This window comes from Cetorhinus maximus, chromosome 16 (genome assembly GCF_964194155.1).
Source record: "Cetorhinus maximus chromosome 16, sCetMax3.hap1.1, whole genome shotgun sequence".
Taxonomy (NCBI): domain Eukaryota; kingdom Metazoa; phylum Chordata; class Chondrichthyes; order Lamniformes; family Cetorhinidae; genus Cetorhinus; species Cetorhinus maximus.
Window position 1 is genome coordinate 89,829,453 of NC_135894.1, and position 26,611 is coordinate 89,856,063.

Consider the following 26,611-nt stretch of genomic DNA (forward strand, 5'->3'; position numbering starts at 1 on the left):
GCCTGTCCTCACTGCATCTCCTCATCATCCTACTTCAATCTTGCGGCTATGAGGGCCTCCCGAGCGCTCTTGCCTCGTCTGGCCAGTGCGATCACCTCATCGCCAGCATCCTCGCTTTCGTGGACCTCATCATCATCATCCCCTTTGACGTCCTCCTCATCAGAGGAGACATGCAGCTCTTCTATCTCCTCTTCAGCCAGGTCCTCCCCCTGTTGCAGTGCCATGTTGTGGAATGTGCAGCAAGCGATGATGACGTGTCACACCCTCTGGGGACTGTATTGCAGTCTCCACCGGACCTCTTGAGACACTGGAACCTCATTTTCAAAATGTCTATCATATGCTCCACCAAAGTCCATGTTGTGTTATACCACCGCTCTGCTGTAGCCTGAGGCTGCCACTCAGGTATCATCAGCCACATCCTCTGTGGGTAGCCCTTGTCCCTGAAGAGCCAACTCTGCAGCCTCTCTGGACCCTAGAAGATATGGGTGGCATGTACGCTCCCTGGGAATCAAGCACAGAACTGTAGTCTAGGGAAGACTGAAAAGTTATGGCCAGTACCCCTGCAATTTCTACTCTCACTTCATTCAATATCCTTGGATGCAACTCGCCCAGTCCCAGTGCTTTGTCAGTTTTAAGTTCCGACAGTCTATTCAACACTTCCTCCTTATCAATTTTGAACCCCTCTAGTGGCAGAGTTTCCTCGTCTGTCACCATGGCCTGGGTGTCATCTACCTCCTTGGTAAAGACGGATGAAAGTATTCATTTAATAACTTAGCCATGGCCCCTTCATCCATGTGTAAATTCTCTTTTAGGTCCCTAATCCTCCTTTTACCACCGTTTTACTATTTATGTGTCTGTAGAAGACTTTGGGATTCCTATTTATTTTTCCTCTTGTGGGAGAATCTAGAACTAGGCGTCACTGTTTAAAAATATGGGGTCACCCGTTAAAAACAGAGATGAGGCAAAATGTTTTCTCTCAGAGGGTTGTCAGTCTTTAGAACACTCTTCCTGAAAAGGTGGTGGAAGCAGAGTCTTTGAATATTTTTTAAGGCAGAGGTGGATATATTCTTGGTAAGCAAGGGGGCGATAGGCGACGGGGGGTAGGTGAAATGCAGATTTGAGGTTACTCTCAGATCAGCCATGAGCTCATTAAATGGTGGAGCAGGCATGAGGGGCCAAATAGCCTACTCCTGCTCCTTGTTTGTAAGGTTCGTATTTTCATATGTATCGATTTACTTTGAAGAGGGGGCATGAATCTGTCCCAACGCTGCCACCACGCCATTAGGCTGTGTTTACTTTCAGATTGGCACATACACAGGATCACAATACCAACGGCACTGAAGTGCAAACGTGGAGATATAATGCAGCCACCAAAACAACAGTACAATACAATGAAAAGAAGAATGCCCAGGCTCCCAGCCACCAGAGGGCGATAACCTATAGTGGTGCAGTGCCATGACAATAACAAAAAATACAGAAAAGGGGAAACAAGTGAAATAGAGAGAAATATATATCATGGAATGAATTGGTGACATCAAAATGACTGTTAAGGATCTCACGTTGGGGAAAAGGAAAAGTACCCTCTTTCTAAGAACCTGGGAAAGGTCATTAGAATAGGGAGCTATGCAAAAGAATCTTGTCTTTACAAGGAAGCTCACAGTAGACAGTGTATTTCTCCTCAGAAGGAGCAAGGCGAGAAAGTTCAGGTGGCACTGACCATAGAAAGAGAGAGAGAATATAGACTGTGATAGAAAGAGAGATAGTTTGGAGGCTAACTGTGATGAAGGCAATCCCAATAAGGCAACAGGTTTCTCTTTATAATATAAAAGCAAAAAAACTGCGGATGCTGGAAATCCAAAACAAAAACAAAAATACCTGGAAAAACTCAGCAGGTCTGGCAGCATCTGCGGAGAGGAGCACAGTTAACGTTTCGAGTCCGAATGACTCTTCAACAGAACTAAGCAAAAATAGAAAAGAGGTGAAATATAAGCTGGTTTAAGGGGGGGGGTGGGACAGGTAGAGCTGGATAGAGGGCCAGTGATAGGTGAAGATAACCAAAAGATGTCATAGACAAAAGGACAAAGAGGTGTTGAAAGTGGTGATATTATCTAAGGAATGTGCTAACTAAGGGTAGAAAGCAGGGCAAGCAAGGTACAGATAGCTCTAGTGGGGGTGGGGTGAAGGGAAGAGATCGAAATAGGCTAAAATGTAGAGATAAAACAATGGATGGAAATACATTTAAAAATAATGGAAATAGGTGGGAAAAGAAAAATCTATATAAATTATTGGGGGGAAAAAGGGGGATCGGAAAGGGGGTGGGGACGGAGGAGAGAGTTCATGATCTAAAATTGTTGAACTCAATATTCAGTCCAGAAGGCTGTAAAGTGCCTAGTCGGAAGATGAGGTGCTGTTCCTCCAGTTTGCGTTGAGCTTCACTGGAACAATGCAGCAGGCCAAGGACGGACATGTGGGCATGAGAGCAGGGTGGAGTGTTGAAATGGCAAGCGACAGGGAGGTCTGGGTAATGCTTGCAGACAGACCGATGGTGTTCTGCAAAGCGGTCACCCAGTCTGCGTTTGGTCCCTCCAATGTAGAGGAAACCGCATTGGGAGCAACGAATGCAGTAGACTAAATTGAGGGAAGTGCAAGTGAAATGCTGCTTCACTTGAAAGGAGTGTTTAGGCCCTTGGACGGTGAGGAGAGGGGAAGTGAAGGGGCAGGTGTTGCACCTTCTGCGGTTGCATGGGAAGGTGCTGTGGGAGGGGGTTGAGGTGTAGGGGGTGATGGAGGAGTGGACCAAGGTGTCCTGGAGGGAACAATCCCTGCGGAATGCCGCCAGGGGGGGTGAAGGGAAGGTGTGTTTGGTGGTGGCATCATGCTGGAGTTGGCGGAAATGGCGGAGGATGATCCTCTGAATGCGGAAGCTGGTGGGGTGATAAGTGAGGACAAGGAGGACCCTATCATGGTTCTGGGAGGGAGAGGACATTGTTGGAAGAGAACAGAGGGAACCTTTCATCCATCTCTAAGCTGTGTTGAACCCAACTCAACCCAATAAACCAGCATTGAGCTCTGTACCCTGATGGGATGGGGAACAATGCGTCCTTAGTGTAATGTTGGACTTAGGTTGGGAGCAAAGTGAAGGAACTAGCAACATTCATCATCAAACTACATTTTTTCAATTCAGTTCCATATCTGGAAGAAGCACTGTCTTTGTGAAAATATTGTTTGATGGATAATTTTTCATTGAATGTCAGATTACAAACTAAAGAGGACATGATGAAGGTGCCATAATTTTGAAAATGCTTTGAAGAAAATACTTTATTAAACTTGAAGACAGTTCCATTTCAAGTAATACTAGAGAAAGGCCACCCATGCTGAGATCATGTAGCCTGATTTAATGGATGAGACTTGCTCAACCAAAGCCTGGCCCTCAGTTACAACCAACTGGACAATCAAAATTACTGCCATTTTTTAAATTCATTCATGGGATGTGGGTATAGTTAGCTAAGTCAGAATTTATTGCCCATCCCTAATTGCCCTTGAGAAGGTGGTGGCGAGCTGCCTTCTTGAACCACTGCAGTTCATATGATGTAGGTATACCCATAGTGCTGTTAGGGAGGGAGTTCCAGGATTTTGACCCAGTGACAGTGAAGGAATGGCAATACATTTCTAAGTCAGGATCGTGAGTGACTTGGAGGGGACCTTCCAGGTGGTAGTGTTCCGAACTGTGGTGTTCCCATCTATCTGCTGCCCTTGTCCTTCCAGATGGTAGTGGAGCAGGTTTGGAAGGTGCTGTCTAAGGAGCCTTGGTGAATTCCTGAAGTGCACCTTGCAAATGGTCCAACAATGTCCCAAACCACAAATGATCAACTTCAATTGCAGCAGTGATATTTGGAGCTCCTACACCACCCATCCTTATAACTTCTCTCAATGTGACTTCCAATTTGTGACCAATGATGCTTAGTTCTGTTCTCTAAACTATATGCCCTCAAGCAAATGGGTAAAACCATATAAATCCACTACATTTAGAGCCTTTATTGTGATAACATCAGGTAAACAGGTGTATGTGACTAAATTTGGGGGAATGCATTAGAACCAATTTTATCTCGTACTGTTACCTGGCATATCCTATCTTGTAGCAGACTTGCCTCCCATGATCCAAGTTCCAGTTGTCACGACACACTGGCCTCCAGCCCTCAGATTTAAAATTGGCATAAAGCACAAAAGTTGAGTTTGCCAACAGAACTGAAATTTAAAATGAAACACAGCATTGTAACAAACCCTGTTGTCTACATCACAAAATTCCTTCAGCTGGGTCCATCCCAGCCTGTAGCATTCTAATAAGTAACTGTGATTGCAATGCGGCAAAAGATATTTCCTCTCCCATTGATGAATAAGCAATTCGAATGGTGCCTGGTCTAGGATGCAGTGACATTGGTGGCAATGTCAGAGGGCTTTATGATCTATCAATATTTAGTTATAAATCTCAATATGTGTTGACACCTTCATACTCTTGCACAGTTCTCCTCTTGAATAGTCACTAATGCAGATTACCTAATTACCTTAATCCAGATTTTAAATAAAGGAGAGTTGTGATTTTATAAACTGATGCTGAGACTTAACAGACGCACTGGGGCAGGGCCACAAAGTGCAGCGAGTCTTTCAAAGGCCCATTGAATTCGGCAGGACCATAAGATCCCGCCAGCATAAAATTCCACCCGTTAAATCAGAGGCACACATACACTAACAGAGATTCAACAAGGGATATCAAATTATGCCAGCTACCCCCCGTTACAATTCTTGCAGACCCTTTCTGGAAACATTAGCCCTGATTCTTCAGGAAAGATAATGCTGAGGCTATCAGCATCAAAGGGTAAGTTGGGCAGCAACTTCCAGTGGCCATGCATGCACGGGTAAATGTGGAAATCAGGAAGATGCTGCCCATAGCTCCAGAAGCTATGCTGCGCCGAAAGACTTACCAAGAGGTTTGGCATTGGAATAAATGGAAGGGCGTGAGGTTGTGGTACTTACATGATAAAAACCCACTAAACATGTCGGGAAAAAGTTAGGGCTTCCCCATTCAGGTTTAAGTGAAATTTTAACAGCATAGCAAGAATTACTGCCAACGAACCTCTCGAACTGAAAATTAACTTTTACAATATGGACTCTCATTCCTTCAGATTTTAATTATTGTTGGAGATTTTAAAATGCTTAACTCATAATCCCATTATTCTTTCCCTCTTATTATTTTGCTGTCTGTCCAGCATTTGCATTGAATTAACAATTCAAATTTCAAACATAGCTCCTCATTTCCAGTTGTGAGGATAATGACCTCAAGAAAGTGACAATCATCTGGAGATTCTATAAGTCCTGAGGAACCAACTAAGGGGGAGGGAGGGAAAGGTAAAGAGCAATACAAGCTAGGGAAGGGAGTGAGAAAAAGAATGAATAGTGAGAGACAAACACACATATTGCGGGAGGGAGGAAGAGAGAAACACTAAATGGAGGGAGGAAGAGTTCATGGTGACCTCGGTTGTGCCCGATTGCAGAATATAGTTTGTCTGGGAGTCACCCAGCTTTTGTGCTTCTCTTTGAGGACCGAGCCTAATTACCCTGAAGCTATAGTCAGAGATTAATTAGGTTTAATTTTGGTTTCATTTATTATTTTAATAACTTAGTGAGTGTTGTAAAATGTCATAAAATGGTATGAAAACTTTAGTTAGTTAGAAGCTATTTATATCCATCATGTTTTTGTTGAAACAGTGGTCTTTAAGTGGTGTTTCTCATGTGATCAACACTGTAGAACATCAGAGGAGTAGTCATTATAGTTAGTTAAACTTAAATGTTTATGTTCTGTCTTGTTTTTTTCATTTTTAAATTAAGCTATTAATTCCACTAAAAAAGTCAAATATGTTATTCAGGGCTTGATGATAATACACATGAGTAAGGTAAATGCAGTAACGTGTACAAACAATGGGCAAATGTCACATGATTAAATTTCCAGGAAAGCTTCAAACCAGAGTTGGCAACCTACGTTTATGGGGCAGAAGAAGATAATAAAAACATATTCAATGCAAGACAAACACGAAGCAACACCATTGCAAAATCTTTCTTACAGCATTCTTCATCCTTGCCATTAACACACTGAGGTGTCCCATCACACCAATGTGATGGGCTCACACATCCAACACCTTCTCCACAGGGTATACAGTTGGAAGTTGAAACTAAAACAAGAAATGGAAAAGATTAAATGCCTTTTGGACAAACATCTTCCCCTAGGACTCGACTTATCTAGAAGTCCCAAATATAAACCTCGATAATGTTTTAAAACAATGGGTGGAATTTAATGCTCTCCCCCAAGGCAAGTTTGGGGGGGTCATTAAATTGGGCGGAAGGGTGGCGAGTGGGAATCCCGCTCCCTTCATGCCTCATGGATGGCCAACCCACTCTGCCATCAATTGAGACCCCTAAGAGGGCAATTAATGCCCGCTACAAACAAGAGAAAAATATTAGTTCGATATTTATCCCTCAACCAACACTAAAACAGACTGTATTATTGCACTGCTGTTTCTGGCACCTTGCTGTGCACAAATGCACTGCCACAATTCTTGCATTACAACATTTACATTTAACAATTACCTAACTGGCTGTACAGTGCTTCAGGACTTCCTGGGGTCACGAAGGGCACTATCTAAATGCAAGCTCTCTCTTTCTAAATCTCTCCGCACCAATATAACTCCATTCATTCCAGACATATGACGCCCAAATTTAATTTTTAACATCTGTACAGGCTCTACATATTTATCTGTTAAACGTCATTTCCCATTTGCCCGGCTCATTTTTGGCGTCAATCTGAATCCCTGGGAGCTTTCAGCTCTCTCCTCCAGGCGGGATTTTATTGTCAGTAAAGAGACCCTGTGAGCGAGGCTTTCCCCTGCCTTGCACGTCATGGAGAAAGCATTGGAGAGGTTCCAGCGGAGCAGCAACTAAGTGGGGCTGCCACTCCGCTCCTCGGCTTTGGACCTTGCGCTTGTCGGGTGCGTGTGATCAGCAGGCCAGGAAGCGGATGCCATATGTGCTTTCGACCACAATTGGCCCTCCCTCACCACACCCCCCTCCAACCGCGATTTCACGTCGGCTGGCCAATCAGCTGGCGAGAAATACTCGGCGCTGCCGACGGGAGGGATGCAGGAAGCGGCGGGGTCCCAGGAGGAGTGAGGGCGCGCAGGCAGGCTGCAAACTATCAGTGCATCAGATTCAAGCACCTGACAGCACAGCGCCTCACCCCCTCAAGCATCTCCTGCTTTATTTAAACCCCGGACAGTTTATCCCGCCCTGGATGGAGTTTGCGGTGAGAATGCGAAGGCCGCCCAGCCGATTCGCCCGTCGGGCGACCGTGAAAGCGGACAGGCCGCCTAAAAATTGCCGACGATTGAATCCTTAATGGGCTTAAAATGCCCGCTTAATTGTCGGCGGGCGCACTTCCGGCTCCCGCGTGCGCCTCCCGGCTGTAATGTTGCGCGTGATGATGTGGGGACGCACGCCCAATGTTTTCTCACTCGATTCCGGGTCAGGCATGTGCCCGCACGTTCAACGTGAAATTATGGCCCTGGTTTATCACCTTAGAACGAAGCCGCTCTTATCTCGCCCCACCCTCCGAGTCAGGCCGGGTGAGATCACTCCCGCGCAGCAGGTTCCCGTGGCCTACAGTTGAGGGCAGCTCGGTCACAGGGGGAGGGGGAGGGGGGGTGGCGAGGGTGTTGGTTCAGGTCGTGCCTGAGAGGGGTGGGTGGTTTGGGTCAGGCCTGGGCATGTGTGCGGGTCAGGTCAGGCCTGGGGAGGGTGACAGGTTGGGGCCAGATTGAGTTGGGTGTGGGGGGCGGGTGGGGGGGTTCGGACGAGTCAGGTCTCGTCAGGCCTGAGGGTGCGGGGGAGGGGGGGGTGGGGGGGGGGGGCGGTTGCACCTGGTCGAGTCAGCGGGCGGAGGCCGGGCCAGGTCAGGTCAGGTTGGGTCGGGTCGGGCTAGGTGGGGGGGTGCAGGCTGGCAGGTGGTGTTCAGTGGGGGGAGTGGGAGGTTAGTCGGGAGGGGGCTGCACTAGGTGTTGGGCGGAGTCACATAGGGCGTAGTGGGGGAGATGGGGAGTCCCGTAGAGGGTCGTGGGATAGTCAGGGTGTGGTGGGTGGCAGAGGGTCATGGGGGGTCAGTGAGGGGTTTGCAGGAGCACTGTGGGGGGGGAGGGTCAGGAGGGCTAGTGAGGGGAGGAGGGTAGCTCTGTGAGCGGTTAGTGGGGTGGGAGGGAGTCCTATGGGGGTTCGGGGTGGGTCAGTAGAATAGTCACCCAGAGTTAAAGTTGTTTTAATTCTTCTAACTTTTCCTGGATAACTATTACAGTAAGACAGTCGGAACCATCCAAAGTTTGCGATTTAGATCACACAATCAGATGGCTCCGATTGCAAGGCAATTGCACAAAGGAAGTTTGGACTTCGCAGGCAATCCTTACCTGGGAACCTCTTTGGCGGGGACAAGGGGAGGGAAGGCATCTTTGGCGTGCCCGCCAAATACATTGCCCCGGAGCTCAGAGGTTACGGGCCAATACTCCCTTACTTAAAATCCATAACTTCACATCTGTAGGACGGCAGTGGGAAAATTGGCATTGTTGTTTATAATACTCACTCAAATACCAGGCGATGGCGGATATGATTCCCAAGGCAAAAAGCATCCCAGCAACAATCAATCCAATCATAAAGTTTTTCTTTTTAGCTATAACGACAGTACCGTATGAAGAGTATCAGAGGAACAATGAACAGTCCAGTACGTGACATTAAGGCGCTTATCATCAGATGGACAGTAGATGCACATTTAAATAGAATTACACAGCACAGGAACAGGTCATTCAGCCAACACGTGTGTGCTGGGGTTGATGCTCGAAGCAAGCCTCTCTCCCACCCTCCTTCATCTAACCCCATCAACATAACCTTCCATTCCTCTCTCCCTCATGTACTCAACCAGTTTCCCCATAAATGGAGCTATGAGGAGGATTTCACCAGCTAGGGAGCACAGTGGGTGGGGAATGGGAGGGGGGGGGGGCAGTGGAATCCAGGGAGCTGTGCTGGATCAGCTCTCTGGCTACGCCCCACCATTTGGGAATTTTACTGACAGCAGGACCAACTTTGGACAGGCTTTCTGCCACAACGCGGAAGCGAGTTTAAATATCCAATTTTTTTTTTAACTATTCATTCATGGGATGTGGGCATTGCTGGCTAGGCCAGCATTTCTTACCCATTCCTAATTGCCCTTGTACAGAGGGCATTTAAGAGTCAACCACATTGCTGTGGGTCTGGAGTCACATGTAGGCCAGCAGATTTCCTTTCCTAAAGAACATTAGTGAACCAGGTGTGTTTTTACAACATTCAGCAATGGTTTTGTGGTCATCATGAGACTTTTAACTCCAGACTCAAATTTCATCATCTGCCTTGTTGGGATTCAAACCTGGCTTCCTGGGAGATTACCCTGAGTCCCCGGAATACTGGCCCAGTGACAATTCCACTATGCTACCACCTCCCCGTTAACAGGGATGTTACCAAAATGTTGAGGGGGGATCTGGACAGAGTAGATAGGGAGAAACTGTTCCCATTGGTGGAAAGATTGAGAACCAGAGGGCACAGATTTAAACTAATTGTCAAAAGAAGTAATGGATACCTGAGGAAATATTTTATACACAGCAAGTGGTTAGGATCTGGAATGCACTACCTGAGCGTCTGGTGGAGACAGGTTCAATCGAGGCATTTAAGAAGGAAGTAAATTATCATCTGAAGCGAAGCGATGGCCTCTTGTCGCTGGACTAGTAACCCAGAGACCCAGGGTAATGCTCTGGGGGCCTGGGTTCGAATCCTGCCAAGGCAGATGGTGGAATTTGAATTTAAGAAGAATCTGGAATTAAAGGTCTAACAATGGTCAATTGTTGTAAAAACTGATCTGATTCACTAATGTCTGCTGTCCTTACCTGGTCTGGCCTACATGTGACTCCAGACCCACAGCAATGTGGTTGACTCTTAAATGTCCTTTGAACTAGGGCAACTAGGGATGGGTAATACATGCTGGCCTGGCCAGTGATGCCCACATCCCATGAACAAATAAAAAAAAAGGAAAAATGTGCAGGGGCAAAAGGAAGATGAATTGCTCCTGCAGAGGGCCAGCATAGACACAATGGGCTGAATGGCCTCCTCCTGTGCTGTAACTGTTCTATGATTGTCAGGGACTACCTCCTATTTATGGTCTCTAGTTTTGGACTCCCCCTCAAGTAGAAACATTTTCTCTACATTGACCTTATCGAGTTCCTTTGTCACTTCAAGGAGCTCCTTCAGGTAATCACAGTTTAATGTTCTTTAAACTCTAATTGCTGGTATGAATTTTTGACACATAAATTTGAAACAATTATAGGCTTCTTGTAGTTTTAAACTTTTTTTATGGCATATATAATTCCCACAAGCATGCTGCTAAAAATTATGATCATGGACATCAGTATGCATTGAGCAATATAACCCTTTCCCAAAAAGTCTCTTGCGAAAAACTATGACAGCTATAGTTATTTTTGAAGCATTAACACACCCAACCAGTTCTTACTAAACATGTTTTGCCAATATATGCAGCCCTACGTAGCAGGCCCCGCTGCAGGGGAAGGTCTGGCAATATTTACCGAATCGATTCCTCTAAATGCCCTTTACAAAAAACAAATCCCTTACTCATTTTCTCCTCCAAAAACACAGAAACATTCAAAAATTTACAGGACAGAAAGAGTGTGAGTGCCAGCCAAACGAGAAAGAGCCCTGCAGCCTAATCCCACCTTCTAGCTCTTGATCGGTAACCCTTTAGGGCACGTTAAGTGCATATCCAAGTGTTTTTTTTTTAAATGTGATGAAGATTTTTGCCTGTACCACCCTTCCATGCAGGCAATGAGTTCCAGAATCTCACACCCTCTGGCTGAAAAATATTCTCCTGAACTTCCCCCTAATTACTATAAATCTGTGATGTTGGCCTCTCAGTTAACAGAAGTAGGCCCTCCCTATCCATTCTGACTAGGCTCCACATAGTTTTATATACTTCAATTAAATCTCCCCTCCGCTTCCTCTATTCCAGAGAAAACAAATCTAGCCTATCCAACCTTTCCTTCTAGGCAAAATTCCCCATTCCTGGCAACATCTTCATAAATCTTCTCTGTACCCTCTGAGTACAATCACATCTTTATATAATAGTGTCCAGAACTGTGCACATACCTCTAGCTGCAGCCTAACTAGTATTCTATGCTGCTCTAACAGAATATCACTGCTTATACTCTAGGCTTAGTTAATGATGGAAAGTATCCCATTTGCCCTCCTGACCACATTTATCTATCTGTGTGCTGCCTTCAGGGATCTGTGGACATGCACACAAGGATCCATCTGACCTTCAACAGTTCTCAGAATCCTACCACTTATTCTGTATTCCCTTGCCTTGTTTTGTCTTCCCCAAATACATTACCTCACACTCTCCAGACTGAATTCCATTTGACACATTTCTGCCCACTTGACCAGCCCATTGAGAGCTTCCTGCAGCCAACGGCTTTCTTTCTCCTCATTATCAACCACACGGCATATTTTTGTATCGTCTGTAAATATCTTAATAATGTCAACTACATTTAAGTCTAAATAATTCATATATACCTTGAACAGAATGGGATCTAGTACTGAGCCCTGCAGGAAATGGCCTTCCAGTCACAAAAACATCCTTCAGCCATTAAACATCCATCAACCATTAAACATCCATCAACCATTACCCTGTCTCCTAAATTTCCAGGATTTTGATCCAGTGGCAATATAGCTATATAGCTCTAAGTCAGGATAATGTGTGTCTTGGAGGGGAACTTGCAGATAGTGTTGTTCCCAAGCATCTGCAGCCCTTGTCCTTCTACGCGGTAGAGGTCACAGGTTTGGAAGGTGCTGTTGAAGGAGGCTTGGCGAGTTGCTGGTAATCGTAATGTCATTGAATGTCAAGGGGGGGGTTGGTTAGATTCTCTCTTGTTGGAGATGGTCATTGCCTGGCACTTGTGTTGCGTGAATGTTAATTGCCACTTGTCGGTCCAAGCCTGAATGTTGTCCAGATCTTGCTGCATGTGGATATGGACTGCTTCAGTATCTGAGGAGTGAAAAATGATACTGAACATTCCCAGTTCAGACCTTATGATGGAGGGAATGTCCTTGATGGATCAGCTGAAGATGGGTGAGCCAAGGACACTACCCTCAAATTCCTGCAGCAATGTCCTGGGACTGAGATGGTTGACCTCCAACAAACACAACCATCTGCCTTTGTGCTGGGTATGAGTCCAACCAGTGGAAGGTTTTCCTCCTGATTCCCAGTGACTCAATTTTGCTAGGGCTCGTTGATGCCACACTCGGTCAACTGCTGCCTTGATGTGAAGGGCAGTCACTCTCACCTCACCTCTTCAGATCTTTTGTCCATGTTTAGACCAGAACCGTAATGAGGTCACAAGTCTAGTGGCCCTGGCAGAACCCAAACTGAACATCCATGAGCAGTTTATTGCTGTGTAAGTGGTGCTTGAGAGCATTATCCATTGCCACACCTTTCATCACTTTACTGATGATCAAGAGTAGGTTGATGGTGCAATAATTGGTCAAGTTGGATTTGCCCTGCTTTTAGTGGAGAGGACTTACCTGAGCAAATCTCCACATTATTGGGTAGATGCCAATGTTGTAGCTGTACTGGAACAGCTTGGCTAGGGAGGGCAACTAGTCCTGGAGCACAGGTCTTCAGTGACTGCATGCAGAACAAGATGGTGAAAGGGTCCATTGATGCTAGTTTCTACTGCAGACAGCAGCACAATGGATCTACACTGATGCAAGCCCTCTCTTTAGTCATTCAATACCGAGATTTTGATTAACATGACAAAGAGACAGAAGCAAAATACTGTGGATGCTGGAAATCTGAAACAAAAACAGAAAATGCTGGAAAAACTCAGCAGGTCAGACAGCGTCTGTGGAAAAAGAAAAAAACAGAGTTAATGTTTCGAGTCCGTATGACCCTTCAGAGCTGAAGAGAAGTGGAAATGTGATGAAATGTATACTGTTTAAGGAAGGTGGGGCAGGTGGAGCTGGATGGGAGGCCAGTGATAGGTCAGTACAAAGGAGGGCTTGACAAAGATGTCATGAACTAAAGGACAAAGGGATTGTTAATGGTAGTGGTTAGTGCTAAAAAAAGGTGCTAATATTGGCGTAAAGGTGAGAAAGCAAAATGTGATTATAGCAGAACAAGGATAGCATTGTGTGAAAGAATGACATGGAACAAGTGACAGATGGCCCTGTAGGGAATGGGGTGCTGGGGCAGGGGGTTGGGGGGCAGTGGTGGGGGGAAAAAAGGATAGAAAATGCGATAAAAGGTGATAAAACTACAGATAAGTGAATAAAATTTTTTTTAAATTAAAATAAAACAAGTGGGTAAAAAATAGAAATGAATGCAGAAGAAAAGGGATGAAAAAAGGGGGTGGGGATGGAGGAGAGAGTTCATGGTCTGAAGTTGTTGAACTCAATATTCAGTCCGGAAGGCTGTAAAGTGTCTAGTCGGAAAATGAGGTGCTGTTCCTCCAGTTTGCGTTGAGCTTCACTGGAACAATGCAGCAGGCCAAGGACGGACATGTGGGCATGAGAGCAGGGTGGTGTGTTGAAATGGCAAGCAACCAGAGTTCCACCAACTCCAGCATAATGCCACCACCAAACACATCTTCCCCTCACCGCCCCCCCTGTTGGCATTCCATAGGGACTGTTCCTTCCGGGACACCGTGGTCCACTCCTCCATCACCCCCAACACCTCTTCCCCTTCCCACGGCTCCTTCCCAAGCAATTACAGAAGGTGCAACACCTTCCCCTTTTCCTCCTCCCTCCTCACTGTCCAAAGGCCCAAACACTCCTTTCAGGTGAAGCAGCGCTTCACATTTACCTCCTTCAATTTGGTCGACTGCATTCACTGCTGCCAATATGGTCTTCACTACATCGGGGAGACCAAATGCAGACTATGACCGCTTTGCGGAACACCTTCAGTCTGTCCGCAAGCATGACCCAGACCTCCCTGCCGCTTGCCATTTTAACACTCCACCCTGCTCTCATGCCCACATGTCCACCCTTGGCTTGCTGCATTGTTCCAGTGAAGCTCAACGCAAACTGGAGGAACAGCACCTCATCTTCCAACTAGGCACTTTACAGACTTCCGGACTGAATATTGAGTTCAACAACTTCAGACCATGAACTCTCTCCTCCATCCTCACCATCTTTTTTTCATCCCCTTTCTTCTGCATTCATTTCTACTTTTTACCCACTTTTTTTATTTTTATTTACTTATTTTTATTCATTTATCTGTAGTTTTATCCCCTTTTATCCCATTTTCTATCCTTTTTTTATCCCCATCACCGCTCCCTCCTCCCACCCCATTCCCTACAGGGCCATCTGTCACTTGTTGCTCTTTCACACAATGCTACCCTTGTTCTGCTATAATCATGTTTTGCTTTCTTACCTTTACGCTACTATTAGCACCTTTTTTAACACTAACCACTACCATTAACAATCCCTTTGTCCTTTAGTTCATGACATCTTTGTCAAGCCCTCCTTTGCCCCCACCTATCACTGGCCTTCTATCCAGCTCCACCTGCCCCATCCCTCTTAAACAGTATAAATTTCATCACATTTCCACTTCTCTTCAGCTCTGAAGAAGGGTCATCAGGACTCGAAACGTTAACTCTGTTTCTCTCTCCACAGATGCTGTCAGACCTGCTGAGTTTTTGCAGCATTTTCTGTTTTTGTGACAAACAGACAGCTTGTAATTGACATCAAAGCAGAAGAATTCAATGGTAGTGAATGGTAAGCAAATTAAAGACTTTACAAGTCGGCAGCTATCGTTGGATTATACCAACCTTCTGATTTCAATCAGAATATGAAGGACTGATAAGATTCGAGGCAGGGGTTCTTAAAATTGGAGGAGTGGTGTGAAAATGAACAATTGGAATACCTGGGGTAAACGTTGATATTACAGCTACTCTGTTTTATAACATTGCTTACTTAGTAATTAAGTTATCCTTTATGTAAGAAACCTCACAAACTGGAAGGACAGGTAGCAGCTCTTTTTGGCATTATGAACACACAGCAGCAATAGATTTGTACCTCTGTAGATGGTTATTATGTATTATATAGTGTCAGCCTTGAATGAATGGTACCACGTCCACCTCCACAATCAGAGGGTTTTGGGTTCAAGTCCTACTCCAGAAAGCACATAATCTCCATTGGCATTTCGGTACAGGACTGAGGGAGTCCTGCATCATTGTGTAAATGTTGAACGGATGTCGTGTCTGCTTTCTCAAGTGAATGTAAAAGCTCCCACAGCACTATTGCAGAGGAGGGCAGAGGGGTTCTCCCCATTGTCCTGGTCAACGTTTATCCCTCAACCAACACCATCCATTTCTTATTGTTTGTGCTGTGTGCAAATTGGCTCCCAGGTTTCTTACGTTACAACAATGACAGCGCTTCAAATAACATATTCCATTAGCTGAAAAGAGCTTTTCAATACCCTGAGGTCATGAATGGTGCTGCACTCCCTCAGTACTGCACACAAATTCAGCCGAGGTTAGACTGGAGTTCATGATTTGTCTTCACACTATAACTATCGCAGAACACATTTTACTGTATCACCCGGGCATGGGGAAAAAAAGGCGAGAAGGAAGAAGTTTCCTATCCATTTTCTCATTACCAGAAATTAGTACAATAATCTATTATGCCAAGAAGTGAGCGATAGATTAAACCAGGAAGAAGAGATGTTTACCTGGCACGGCAATAAAACTTTTCTGATTGAATGATGGGCCCCCATAAGCTGGAGGCTTATAGACATTATACGTTGGCTGTTGATTTAGAGAAGATCTGTTGTCTTGAACTAGAGGACTATTGTGCGAATATTTCGGACTCATGTAGATACCTCCTCCCTGGAAAAGAAATGTCTTTACATGAAAAGGACTTAAGTGTCAATTTTATCTCCAACCACCCAATCCTTAATGTTTTTACTTTCTTCTAATTATAATGGAGATAGAATTTTCTCTGAGGTAAGCATTCAAGCAATCTATTTATCAACCACACTGATGTTCACTGAGATGCAACCGATTCAATTCTGAGCTCTGCTCTCCTTGGAACATAAGAACATAAGAATTAGGAGCAGGAGGAGGCCATTCAGCCCCCTCAAGCCTGCCCCGCAATTCAATAAGATCATGGCTGACCTGCCCCAGGCCTCAACTCCTCTTCCATGCCAGCTCCTCATAGCCCTCAACTCACCGATATTTCAAAAATCTATCTACCTCCTCTTTAAATGCTCTCAGTGATTTAGCCTCCACAACTCTCTGGGGTAAAGAATTCCAGACATTCACTACCCTCTGAGAGAAGAAATTCCTCCACATCCCAGTTTTAAACGAGTGTCCCCTTATCCTGTAACTATATCCCTTAGTTCGAGATTCCCCCACTAGTGGAAACATCTTCTCAACATCTACCCTGTCAAGCTCCCTCAGAATCTTGTACGTTTCAATAAGATCACCCCTCATTCTTCTAAACTCTAATGAATAAAGGCCTAACCTAGCTGTTCTTGATAAGTCAACCCCTTCATTCCAGGAATCAGCATAGTGAATCTCTTTTGAACTGCCTCCAATTTTAGTATATCCTTTCTTAAATACGGGGACCAAAACTGCACACAGTACTCCAGGAGCAGCCTCACCAACATGTACAGTTGTAACAAGACTTCCCTATTTTTAAACTCCAACCCCCTAGCAATATACGCCAAAATTCCACTTGCCTTCTTAATTACTTGCTGCACCTCCATGCTAACTTTTTGTAATTCATGCACAAGAACACCCAGATCCTCCTGTGCTGCACTTTTTTGGAGTCTCTCTCCATTTAAATAATAGTTTGCCTTTTGATTCTTCCTACCAAAGTGCATGACCTCACACTTTCCTACATTAAACTCCATCTGTCAAGTTTTTGCCCACTCACTCAACCTGTCTATATCCCCTTGCAGATTCCTTATGTCCCCATCACAACATGCCCTCCCACCTATTTTTGTAACGTCAACAAATTTGGATACATTACACTCTGCCCCCTCCTCCAAGTCATTAATGTAGATAGTAAATAATTAAGGCTCTTATGGCACTCCACTAGTTACGTCTCTACAACCTGAAAAAGACCCATTAATCCAGGCTCTCTGTGTGTTAAGCAATCCTCAATCCATGCTAATACATTACCCCCAATACCGTGAGCTCCTTGGTCCCTGAGCTGCAGCTTCGAAGAGTGAAGGGGCACCAAGTGGAGGCTGCATGGATTGCTCTGGGTCATGGGATACTGGGAATGTTGGAGCGTGGCATCAAGCTTGGGTGGTCCCTTTATGCCCCTGGTGGCCAATTTACTGGTGCAGGAAGGGCCACTGACAGTGGAGGGAAGGGACATTTTCTTTGGGGGAGAAGCACAGACAGTTGGTGGAGGAGCACTGAGAGTGGAGAAGCGACACTGACAGTGGGTAGACAGGTCTAGAAAATGGGTGGATTGAGCACTGGCAATGGAGGGGAGGAAGAACTGATAGTTGTGAGAGGTACTGGCACTGACAATGGGTGGAAGAAATGCTGGCAGTGGGAGGGGAACAGTGGCAACGGGTGGAGGGAGCACTGACAGTGTTGAGGGGACAATGGCAGTGATGAGGGGGCACTGACAATGGGTGGATGATGTGTATCCAGTCTCTTAGTTGCTGAGATTTATGAAGGTGCATAGAAGTTACAGCTCAGAAGCAGATCATTCAGCCCAGCCAATCCATGTCAACCTTAACCTTCCTGTTCAGCCAGTTCCAATTTACATTTGCCCTGTCCCTTCCAAATCTTTCTTCTTTATCCACCCATCCAATCTAATCTTGAATGATGGCATACAAACATACAAACAAGGAGCAGGGGTAAGCCATTCAGCACCTCAAGCCTGCTCTGCCATTTAATAAAATCATGGCTGATCTGATTGTAACCTCAAATCTGCATCTCACCTATCCCCGATAACCCCTTTGCTCACCAAGAATCTACCCACCTCTGCCTTAAAAATATTCAAAGACTCTGCTCCCACTGCCTTTTCAGGAAGGGAGTTCCAAAGACTCACGACCCTCTGAGACAAAATTTTTTACCTCATCTCCATTTTAAATGGACGACCCCTTATTTTTAAACTGTGACCCCTAGTTCTAGATTCTCCCACAAGAGGAAACTTCCTCTCCACATCCACCCTGTCAAGACCCCTCAGGATCTTATATGTTTCAATAAAGTCGCCTCTTACTCTTCTAAACTCCATTGGATCCAGTGTCCAACCTTTCCTCATAAGACAACCCGCCCATTCCAGGTATTAGTCTGATAAGCTTTCGCTGAACTGCTTCCAAAACATTTACATCCTTCCTTAAATAAGGTGACCAATACTGTACTCCAGATGTGGTCTCACTAGTGCTTTGTATAACTGAAGCATAACCTCTCTACTTTTGTACTCAATTCCCTCATAATAACTGATAACACTCTACTAGCTTTCCTAATCTCTGTTGAAGGGTCGTGTGGACCCAAAAAGTCGACTCTTTTCTTCTCCACCGATGCTGTCAGACCTGCTGAGTTTTTCCAGGTAATTCTGTTTTTGTTTTAGCTTTCCTAATTACCTGTTGTGACATTGTTTCTGCCTGAATCACGAACCCTAGAAGTGAAGTCTCACCAATCGTAATATCAGGGATGATGAGTAACTTTAGTTATGCAGAGACATTAGTCAAGGTGGGCCTCTGTTTGTTAGAACAGAGAATATTAAGAGCAGATCAGATAAAAGTTTCAAAATTATGATTTTTTTTGTTAAGATAATTGAAAAAAAATTTAACTGAGCTGGTAAAAATAGGGTAGATCCAGTCAATTGTCAGCAGGAGGTTGGGAGTTTTTTTTTACATAAGAGTCAGAATAGCTTTTAAGAGTCCATAATAGCTTTTAAAAATGAAGTAGATAATTATTTCAAGAAGTGTCACACAATATCATAGGAGGAGCATATGGGACTTTGTGGATAGTTCTTTTAAAAACCAGCACAGGTATGATGAGCTGAATGGCCTTCCCCAATGCTGTTCAGTTCTATGGCCTAGCAATTGGTTAGGGCCCGATTTTGGGCACACAATCAGTGGGTGCGTGAACAGTGCGCCCTCTGACTGCAAGGGCAGAGCCTGGCCCTAACCGGGCCCCAGGCTTCATTGATATAATTTCAATGAGCTGGTGATGTCTACTGCCCCTCCACAGGCAACATGTCCATTTTACATTGCTGAATGTCACCTCGCCAGCTGCAGCTCTAAGGTTAGACTCAGGAGGGGCACTGACTGGCAACACAGGAAGGGAGGAATCTGGAGTCAGGGTGGGAAGCATTCCTGTCCCTCCTCACTCAATGGGAATGTTATTTCTTCTCTGAAAAAATATCTTTTGGTATTTGTCACTACTAAGGCCGTAGTGACTGTTTAAAGAATTCCCACTCCTGTGATTTAGCAGAGGGTGCCTAAAACAAACTTTAGGCTCCTCATTACAAGTGTAAGGGCCTAATGCCTTTTATAAGAGGCCACCAAAGATGTCTGAAAAATAGCCCAACCAGGTCAGGTGTCTTTCAGCCTCCCACAGGGCACAGGCCCTGGCTGTGCCTATTTTATGAGGTCCAGTTTCTACCACCATGTTTTCAGGCCAGAGACAAGAAGGTCCAGACTACAGATCCAAAATTAGCCCTTTGTAAAGAAACTGGACATAAAACGATGGTGCGAACATGATTTTATTAAGCCTTGTACTCACTGTGTAATTGATGAAAGACATGTTTCAGCAAATTCAGACGGTGCTAACCCTGGCCCCAAATCATTAGGTACTTGGTTGAATCTGAAATGAGGAAAAAGAAGCTGCTTCGTGAGAACAGGTATCAATGAAGAAGGTAGAAGAACTGGAAAAACAACTGGGTTCAAACTGAGTTCGAATTTCGCAGATGCCGTCCCAAACTCCCAGCTTAACATTGTTGGCAGATCAGCAACTCACTCAAGGAGAGGTGAGACAAGGGGAGCTCAATCCCAAATGATTGTGGCTATAGGGGCAAAAGGTCTCATTAATCATTCAGGCTCATTGGGTACTTCAGCAACAGCAACTTTCCAAATAAAAGATGACACCAAAGAGTGTGACCAGCCGAGCCACAGCTGACATGGCTGTTACCACCCTCTGACCATTAATACAGTATAGCCACAGCATAACAATAGTTCTCAAGGAACCAGCACGGGTCCAATTTAAAGCATCGTCCAAACAATGGAGATAGCTTCCATCAAAGAGGTCATTTGGTGATAATTGTCAAATGACCTTGCTCCAGTTCAGCGCTATTGGATTTTAAGTTACCTTTGGCAAAATGCTGTCATTAAATCATTATGAATCATAGATTTTCCATCTCCTGTTCGTTGGGTCTACCCTCCTTGAACTTCAGTTGTCCCTCTCGCTGGCCAGCTTATTGTTAATTTCATTCTTCTCATCCCTTTGCGATTGCTGGTGTTCCCACTCCCAGCATCAACTTCTGATGGAATTCAGCCACTTCTTCCCAGTCTGTCCACTCATCAAGGCCGGAAGTCAACTGTGCCTGTAGTTTGTCACTGTCAAAAACAAAATAATGTAAAATGGAGAAGAGAGGGAGAGATGCATCCAACATGGAAGAGGGAATAAAGGACAAAAGATGATCAGAATTGAAACAAGGAAATATATTTAAGAAAGCATTACAATAGGCCTTGCTTCCTAATAGCTTAAATGCACTCCAGTATGTGGGACAGAATACATAGCAGGAAAGTCCCAGGTCCAATATCCCTGATATATTTTTGGGTTAGAAACCCCCATACCCTGGTGTTATCTATGTTCTTTGTCAGAAAGTGAGAATGAGGGATGAGGGACTTTAGATATGAGGACAGACTGGCGAAGCTGGGTTGTTCTCCTTAGAGCAGAGAAGTTTAAGAGGAGACCTGATAGAAGTATTCAAAATTACAGTTTAGAGAGAGAATGAAAAGGCCTTTCAGTCTATGCTGAATTTTGAATCAGTTACCATTAAGCTAAGCACTCCAAATGGAAAAAATAAGCCAGTATTGCATACAGGAAGAGGAATAGGCTATTCAGCCATCTATTCAATTATAACATGACAGATCTCCACTTCAGATAAAGGCAAAACACTGCGGATGCTGGAAATCTGAAACAAAAACAAAAAGTGCTGGAAAAGCTCAGCAGGTCTGACAGCATCTGTAGAGAGAAAGACAGAGTAAACGTTTCGAGTCCATATCGGCTTTTCCAGCACTTTTTGTTTTAGTTTCAGATCTCCACTTCAACTCTATTTACCTGCCCGAGCTTCGTACCCCTTGACATATTAAACTGACAAAAATCTATCAAAGTCAACCGTGAAAGCTCCAATTGTTGCAACACCCACATCCTTCTGGGGGAAAATATTATGTGAATAAGTGCTCTCGGATTGCCCTCCTAAAATAGCCTGGGCTCTAATTTTAAGATTATGTCCCCTTCTCCTTGATTTGAGTAGCTAGCCAAGACCATACATAGCTTCACATTTGCAGAGTTAGCACTTGGCCAAGGTACACGAGAGTCTTGCCCGCAGCCTGAGTAACGCTCAAAGTGTCACCGCTTTCGGAAGAGGAGGAAGAAAACTGGGGGAGTGCCATGAAAAGTGGAAGGGGATGTTTTGAGAGAGAAGGAAATGAATGAGGAGGCCAATCATGGAAGATGACTAGATGCTAAAATAATAATCAAGGATGGGAAGAGAGTGAAAGAAACTATTGAGAAGAATAAAATGGCGAGGCACACAGGTGAAGCACTAATGGAAACTTTATCTCTGAAATTAACTTTATCTGTGCAAAGTTCAATGGATACATGTCATTATCAAATGGAATTGATGCTTACCTGCCAATGACTGGTTTCCCACACTTGCAAAGTAACCCCCTGCTGGAAACTGACATCTGTATTAACTGATCCTTTGTGAGGTTAAAAGCAGCTGCGATATGTCACAAGGGGTGCCTGATGTCAGCTGAGATGCCCTCCCCCACCCCTCCCCCCACCAGCAGTTAGTCCCAATGCACAGTCACTGCTTAAACTAGGGAACAGAGGGACCCCACTGCCATGTTAATCGTGAAAACTAACCCAAAGCCAAGAACCCCTGGAGGCTGCACAATCACCTCACACCTTCCTACAACAGATAAACAGGTAAAGGGCCACACAGTGGCCCAGCTGCAAAAACAGCGTTGCTGAGGTTAGTCAGGGCAGTGTTGGTGCACTTCTGCAAGTCAGGTTCAAAATCTTTGTATCCGCTGACCGGAAGGTCAGTGTACAACAGTCACGTGGGTTGGACAGCATTAACTTCCAGAGATAACTGATCTCATTCAGGAAAACAGCAAATTGGCTTCCAAAACACTGGGTCATGAAGAGGAAAAGTATCCAGGTTCCCTGGGCATGATTTTAGCTTTGAGCGATGCTGTAAAGCAAGTGCTTTCGAACTGTCCATCACACACCCACTCAAGATTGTTCTTCCGTTTACCCCACAATCAGAAATTGGTAAACGCTGGGCCCATTTTATGGCCAAATAATGACAAATAACTTCGACCCCACTGCTGGTGCCATGTGCATCATGCTGTTATTAGGTAGGGAACTTTGCTAGAGTTTTACAGACTGCAGTAGTGGCCACTGCTTGCTCCCATGTAGTCAGTGATATTTCCCAACGTTGGAAGTTACCAAAGCGAATCTGACAAGCAAATGGGTGGCTGTGGACTTCAACCTACCAAAAGGAGGCAACAGAGCTTGGGCGAATTCTTACGGGACAGCTAAATATTCATCAAAGTTTAGTGAATTATTGTGAGGCAGCAAATATATTCTTCAAAGTTTACATGACGCATGTTGCATTAGTCAGGGGGGGAAGAAAAAGACCAGAAAATGTTACTCAGAACATGGTGAACTTAAAGTCAGAGAGATGGAATTTGGCCTTTTACAGCTCAATCCTCTCCAATTTATTACCTCCTCCACAGTGGGATGGAGCTGGGGGGGGTGGGGGCTGGAGGCGTGTGGGAGGTAGGGGTGGTGTATGAATTTTTGCCAGCTTTGATCTGCCCTAATTTCAGTGCAAAAGCTTGAAAAAATGGTGTAAGCGGTGTTTTTGCTGTTTATCCAGGGTGTCTATTGGAGGGAACTCCAACTGAAATTTAACCCTTTAAATAACTCTATTGGTTTTGTACTTATTATCTTGCTTGGAAGGCTATTCAGATTTCTTCTGATTGCGTGCAGGTAATTTTAACCCAAAACCTGCCTAGGGGGAACTGACAGGATGGCTCATTTCACTTCTGACCAGATTTTATCCAATTTAAAGTAAATGGAGATCAAAATTTGGCAGGGTGCAAAAATGATATTCCACCAGATCCCATGGATTTCCTGCCCAGTAAATTAGGTTGAAAAGGCTTCCCCACCCCCACCGAATTCAATAAGACACCCAGTCCATTTCTGGTTAAACAGGAGTCATTTGTGGTCTTGCTGCAAGGGTAAGATGGCTGCCCTCTGGCCATGCCTGAAGGACTATGGGTGGAATTTTCCAGTCCTCCCCCTCCCCCCCACCATGACAGGTTTATGGTAGGCGGGGCGGAACAATGTGGCAGGAGCTCAAAAATCAGCTTCCCGCCGGCATTAAATGACAGCTCTTCCTCTCCCACTCGCCATGGCGGGTCACAATTCCTGTCAAAGGCCAGCATGAAGCCGATTTGCATTCTGCTAATGGGACCCAGATGAAGGCCCAGCCGGAATGGCCCCCTCCCCACCCGATCGTCCTCGCCTCCAGCGGGAGACCACGGTGTTCCGGAACACGTCTGGCGAGTAAATGTCGGCACTTACCTTAAGAAGGCCTGGGGCAGCCCGCGGAGATGAGGACAGGATGGAGGTCTCCAGTGACTGGACCCTGGAATGCCACGTGCAACAGTGAGTGGGTGGAGCATCAACCACGTGGACCTTCCCTGCGCAGCAGCATCTAGAAGGTGGGTGTTCATCTAGAAGGTGCAGATTGCTCCAGGGTTTGGATCTTCAAGCTGCAGGCGGAAGGCTGCAGGAGGCACTGGTGGGCGGCGAAGGTCTGTGCTGGGCGGGGCGGAATAGACGGGGCGGAGAGGAATGAAGAGGTGGGGCGGATGTACAGGCCTAAAGAGGGGCAGGCTAGGTTGGGGATGGTAGGGGAAAAGAGAGATTGAGCTGGGGTCAGGCAATAGGTGACCTGGTACAGAGAAGGAGGACCCTGTTGGGTGCAGGTGGTGCTGGGGAGGGGTGGCTTATGCAGGTGTGAAGGAGCATGGTGGGGTGGGTGCAGAGGTATGGGGCGTCAGTGGATATGGGGGGAGGTGGCGGGGAGAGGAAAGGGTATTCAACTCGACCTCAAATGTTACTAGCACCATGGCTGCTCGCAACTGTGCAGAACCTCGTGGTGGAGATCTCGAGATGCTGCATAGGGGGTTGAGTCATTGAGGGTGGGTGGAGATACAGGCCATCTCAATGAGACAACTGAAGGGGAACCCCAGCATGTAGTATTTATAGTGCTAGGGCCTTGGGATAGATGAGAGTGTGAACAGCAAAGGCCTAGTGTGCAAGGGAGACTGCTTACACATGGCTCACAAGGGCCCTGATAAAGAACTTTGCCTCCCTGCACATGCCTGTTTACAGGGGACATGGGGTGTCCCTCATAAGCTGAATGTGAGGGGGCGCGCACAGGCTTAAGGGCTATCACAAGTAAGCCACATCAAACATGATTAAAGTGGAAGTGAACTATATTTATAAAAGTGTGATAAGTGTAACAATCATAGTGCACCCATGCATTTATTTTAATCTTTTATATATTTTTCTTTCCCTACTGTCATTTACTACTTCTTCTAGATGCTCCCCTGACATCAGCAGCAGGGGTGGAGGCAGCCTGCTGACCTGTTGGTCCTGTTGCCTTGGCTGATCTTGGCGGCCGTCCACTGGACACCTGAGGCTTGGAGGACCCCGGTTTACTTTGGCTGTCCTGCTGTGGGGCAGCTGCTCCCTTTGTGGTCACAGAGAGGACGAGGCTAAAGGGGTCAGAGGCAAAAGGGGATTCGGAATGGCCGGACCTCCTCAGAGATTCCCACATGGTTGTCCCAGGGGTGTCCAACTGCCATCCTCCTCCCTTTGGGTACCCAAAGCCCCTCCCTGAGTCCTTGAGGGGAAGGGGCACCTGGAAGGAGGTCGAGGTGCCCCATTTCCCTCTCGCGTAGCCACTGCAGAAACTCACCCATGGCTACAGCGATGGAGCATAGGTCTGCGTGCATTTCCGACAGAAACTACTGGATCAGGTTCTCCCTGGAGTCCGCCACCCTCCTCATGGAGATCTCCATGCATGTACAGGTCAGCACCAATTCATCAGCCAGCAGGCAAACATTCCCCTACCTCACGTGCCACTCTGTTGAGAGCCTCCGACATCTCTGCCTGATTTTGCCCCATCTCTTGCTGCCTCTCCAGCGTCTCTTGGAAGGTCGATTCCAGAGGCCCGTCACAGGGCACGAGCCTCACAGGTGCCCCTTTTCCAGCACTTCTCCAAGTGCCGTTCAGCTTGGCTGACCCTGCCTCCTCCTGCTGTGGGGACGTATCCCTGCAGCGGCCACCAAAGTTTGAGACCCTACCTAAACTAGAATGAATACTCACCGAGGTGTGTGGCCCTGGGCTGGTGGAGGGTACAGGTGTCTGCTGTGGCACCTCAATAGGTGCACTTTCTTCATCAGCAAGGTCCTCGCTCCTCTCCGGGCTTGTGTGCAAGCTGGACATGGCTCCTTGAGCCTTGGGTTTTTGCCCTCTTCCTGGCGGCAGCGAGAGAGGAGAGGAAGCGAGCGACTGCATGAGCTGCCTCCAACCTGGAGGCACCCTTGACCCTGAGCTTTCTACAACGTGCATGGACCTTTACTGGATGGAGGCTGTAAGCCAATCTCTGCGTCTCCAGTGGACCTGTCCCACTCCACCCCTGCCAGCTGGGCTGCCTGCTTCTCAAAGTCAGCCTTTTAAGTGTGGCCGGTGCCCTCCCATCTTCTCCCTCTCTCTATGATTATGGTTTAACTTTTCCTGCACAAAGAGAGAAGGTGGAGACGTGAGCGATTGGGTTTCCTGTATCTTTCTCACGCTTCCGGTCACAGCATCACAGTATCTTTACAGTGAAGAAGGAGACCGCTGGCCCCATCGAGTCTATACTGGCTCACTGAAAGAGCATTCCACCTAGTCCCACTCCCCTACCTTGCCCCCGTGACCTTGCATATTCTCTATTTTCGGGTAGCAATCCAATTCCCTTTTGAATACCTTGATCGAACCTGCCTCCACCACCCTTTCAGGAAGTTTGTACCAGACTCCAACCACCCTCTCTGGGTGAAACAATATTTTCCTCAAATCACGTTTACTCCTTTTGCCAATTATTTCGAATCAGTCTCCACTTGTTCTTGACATTCTCTTGAGTGGGAACAGATTCTCACTAT

At 46.0% G+C, this 26,611-nt stretch overlaps 1 protein-coding gene across 1 annotated transcript in view; it reads right to left on the reverse strand.

Moving 5' to 3' along the window:
* The window catches only part of LOC144691897 (transmembrane protease serine 2-like), a 52,934-nt gene extending 30,543 nt beyond the window's left edge, over positions 1-22,391 (reverse strand). Inside the window, exons 1-7 of the mRNA XM_078560471.1 lie at positions 22,251-22,391; positions 20,466-20,713; positions 19,884-19,964; positions 15,857-16,013; positions 8,675-8,761; positions 6,117-6,224; positions 4,119-4,245 (exon numbers count right to left, since the gene is read on the reverse strand). Of these exons, the coding sequence (XP_078416597.1) occupies positions 4,119-4,245; positions 6,117-6,224; positions 8,675-8,761; positions 15,857-16,013; positions 19,884-19,904 (500 nt within the window). The 5' untranslated portion in view covers positions 19,905-19,964; positions 20,466-20,713; positions 22,251-22,391. The remainder of the gene's footprint in view (positions 1-4,118; positions 4,246-6,116; positions 6,225-8,674; positions 8,762-15,856; positions 16,014-19,883; positions 19,965-20,465; positions 20,714-22,250) is intronic.
* Between the last annotated feature and the right edge of the window lie 4,220 nt (positions 22,392-26,611).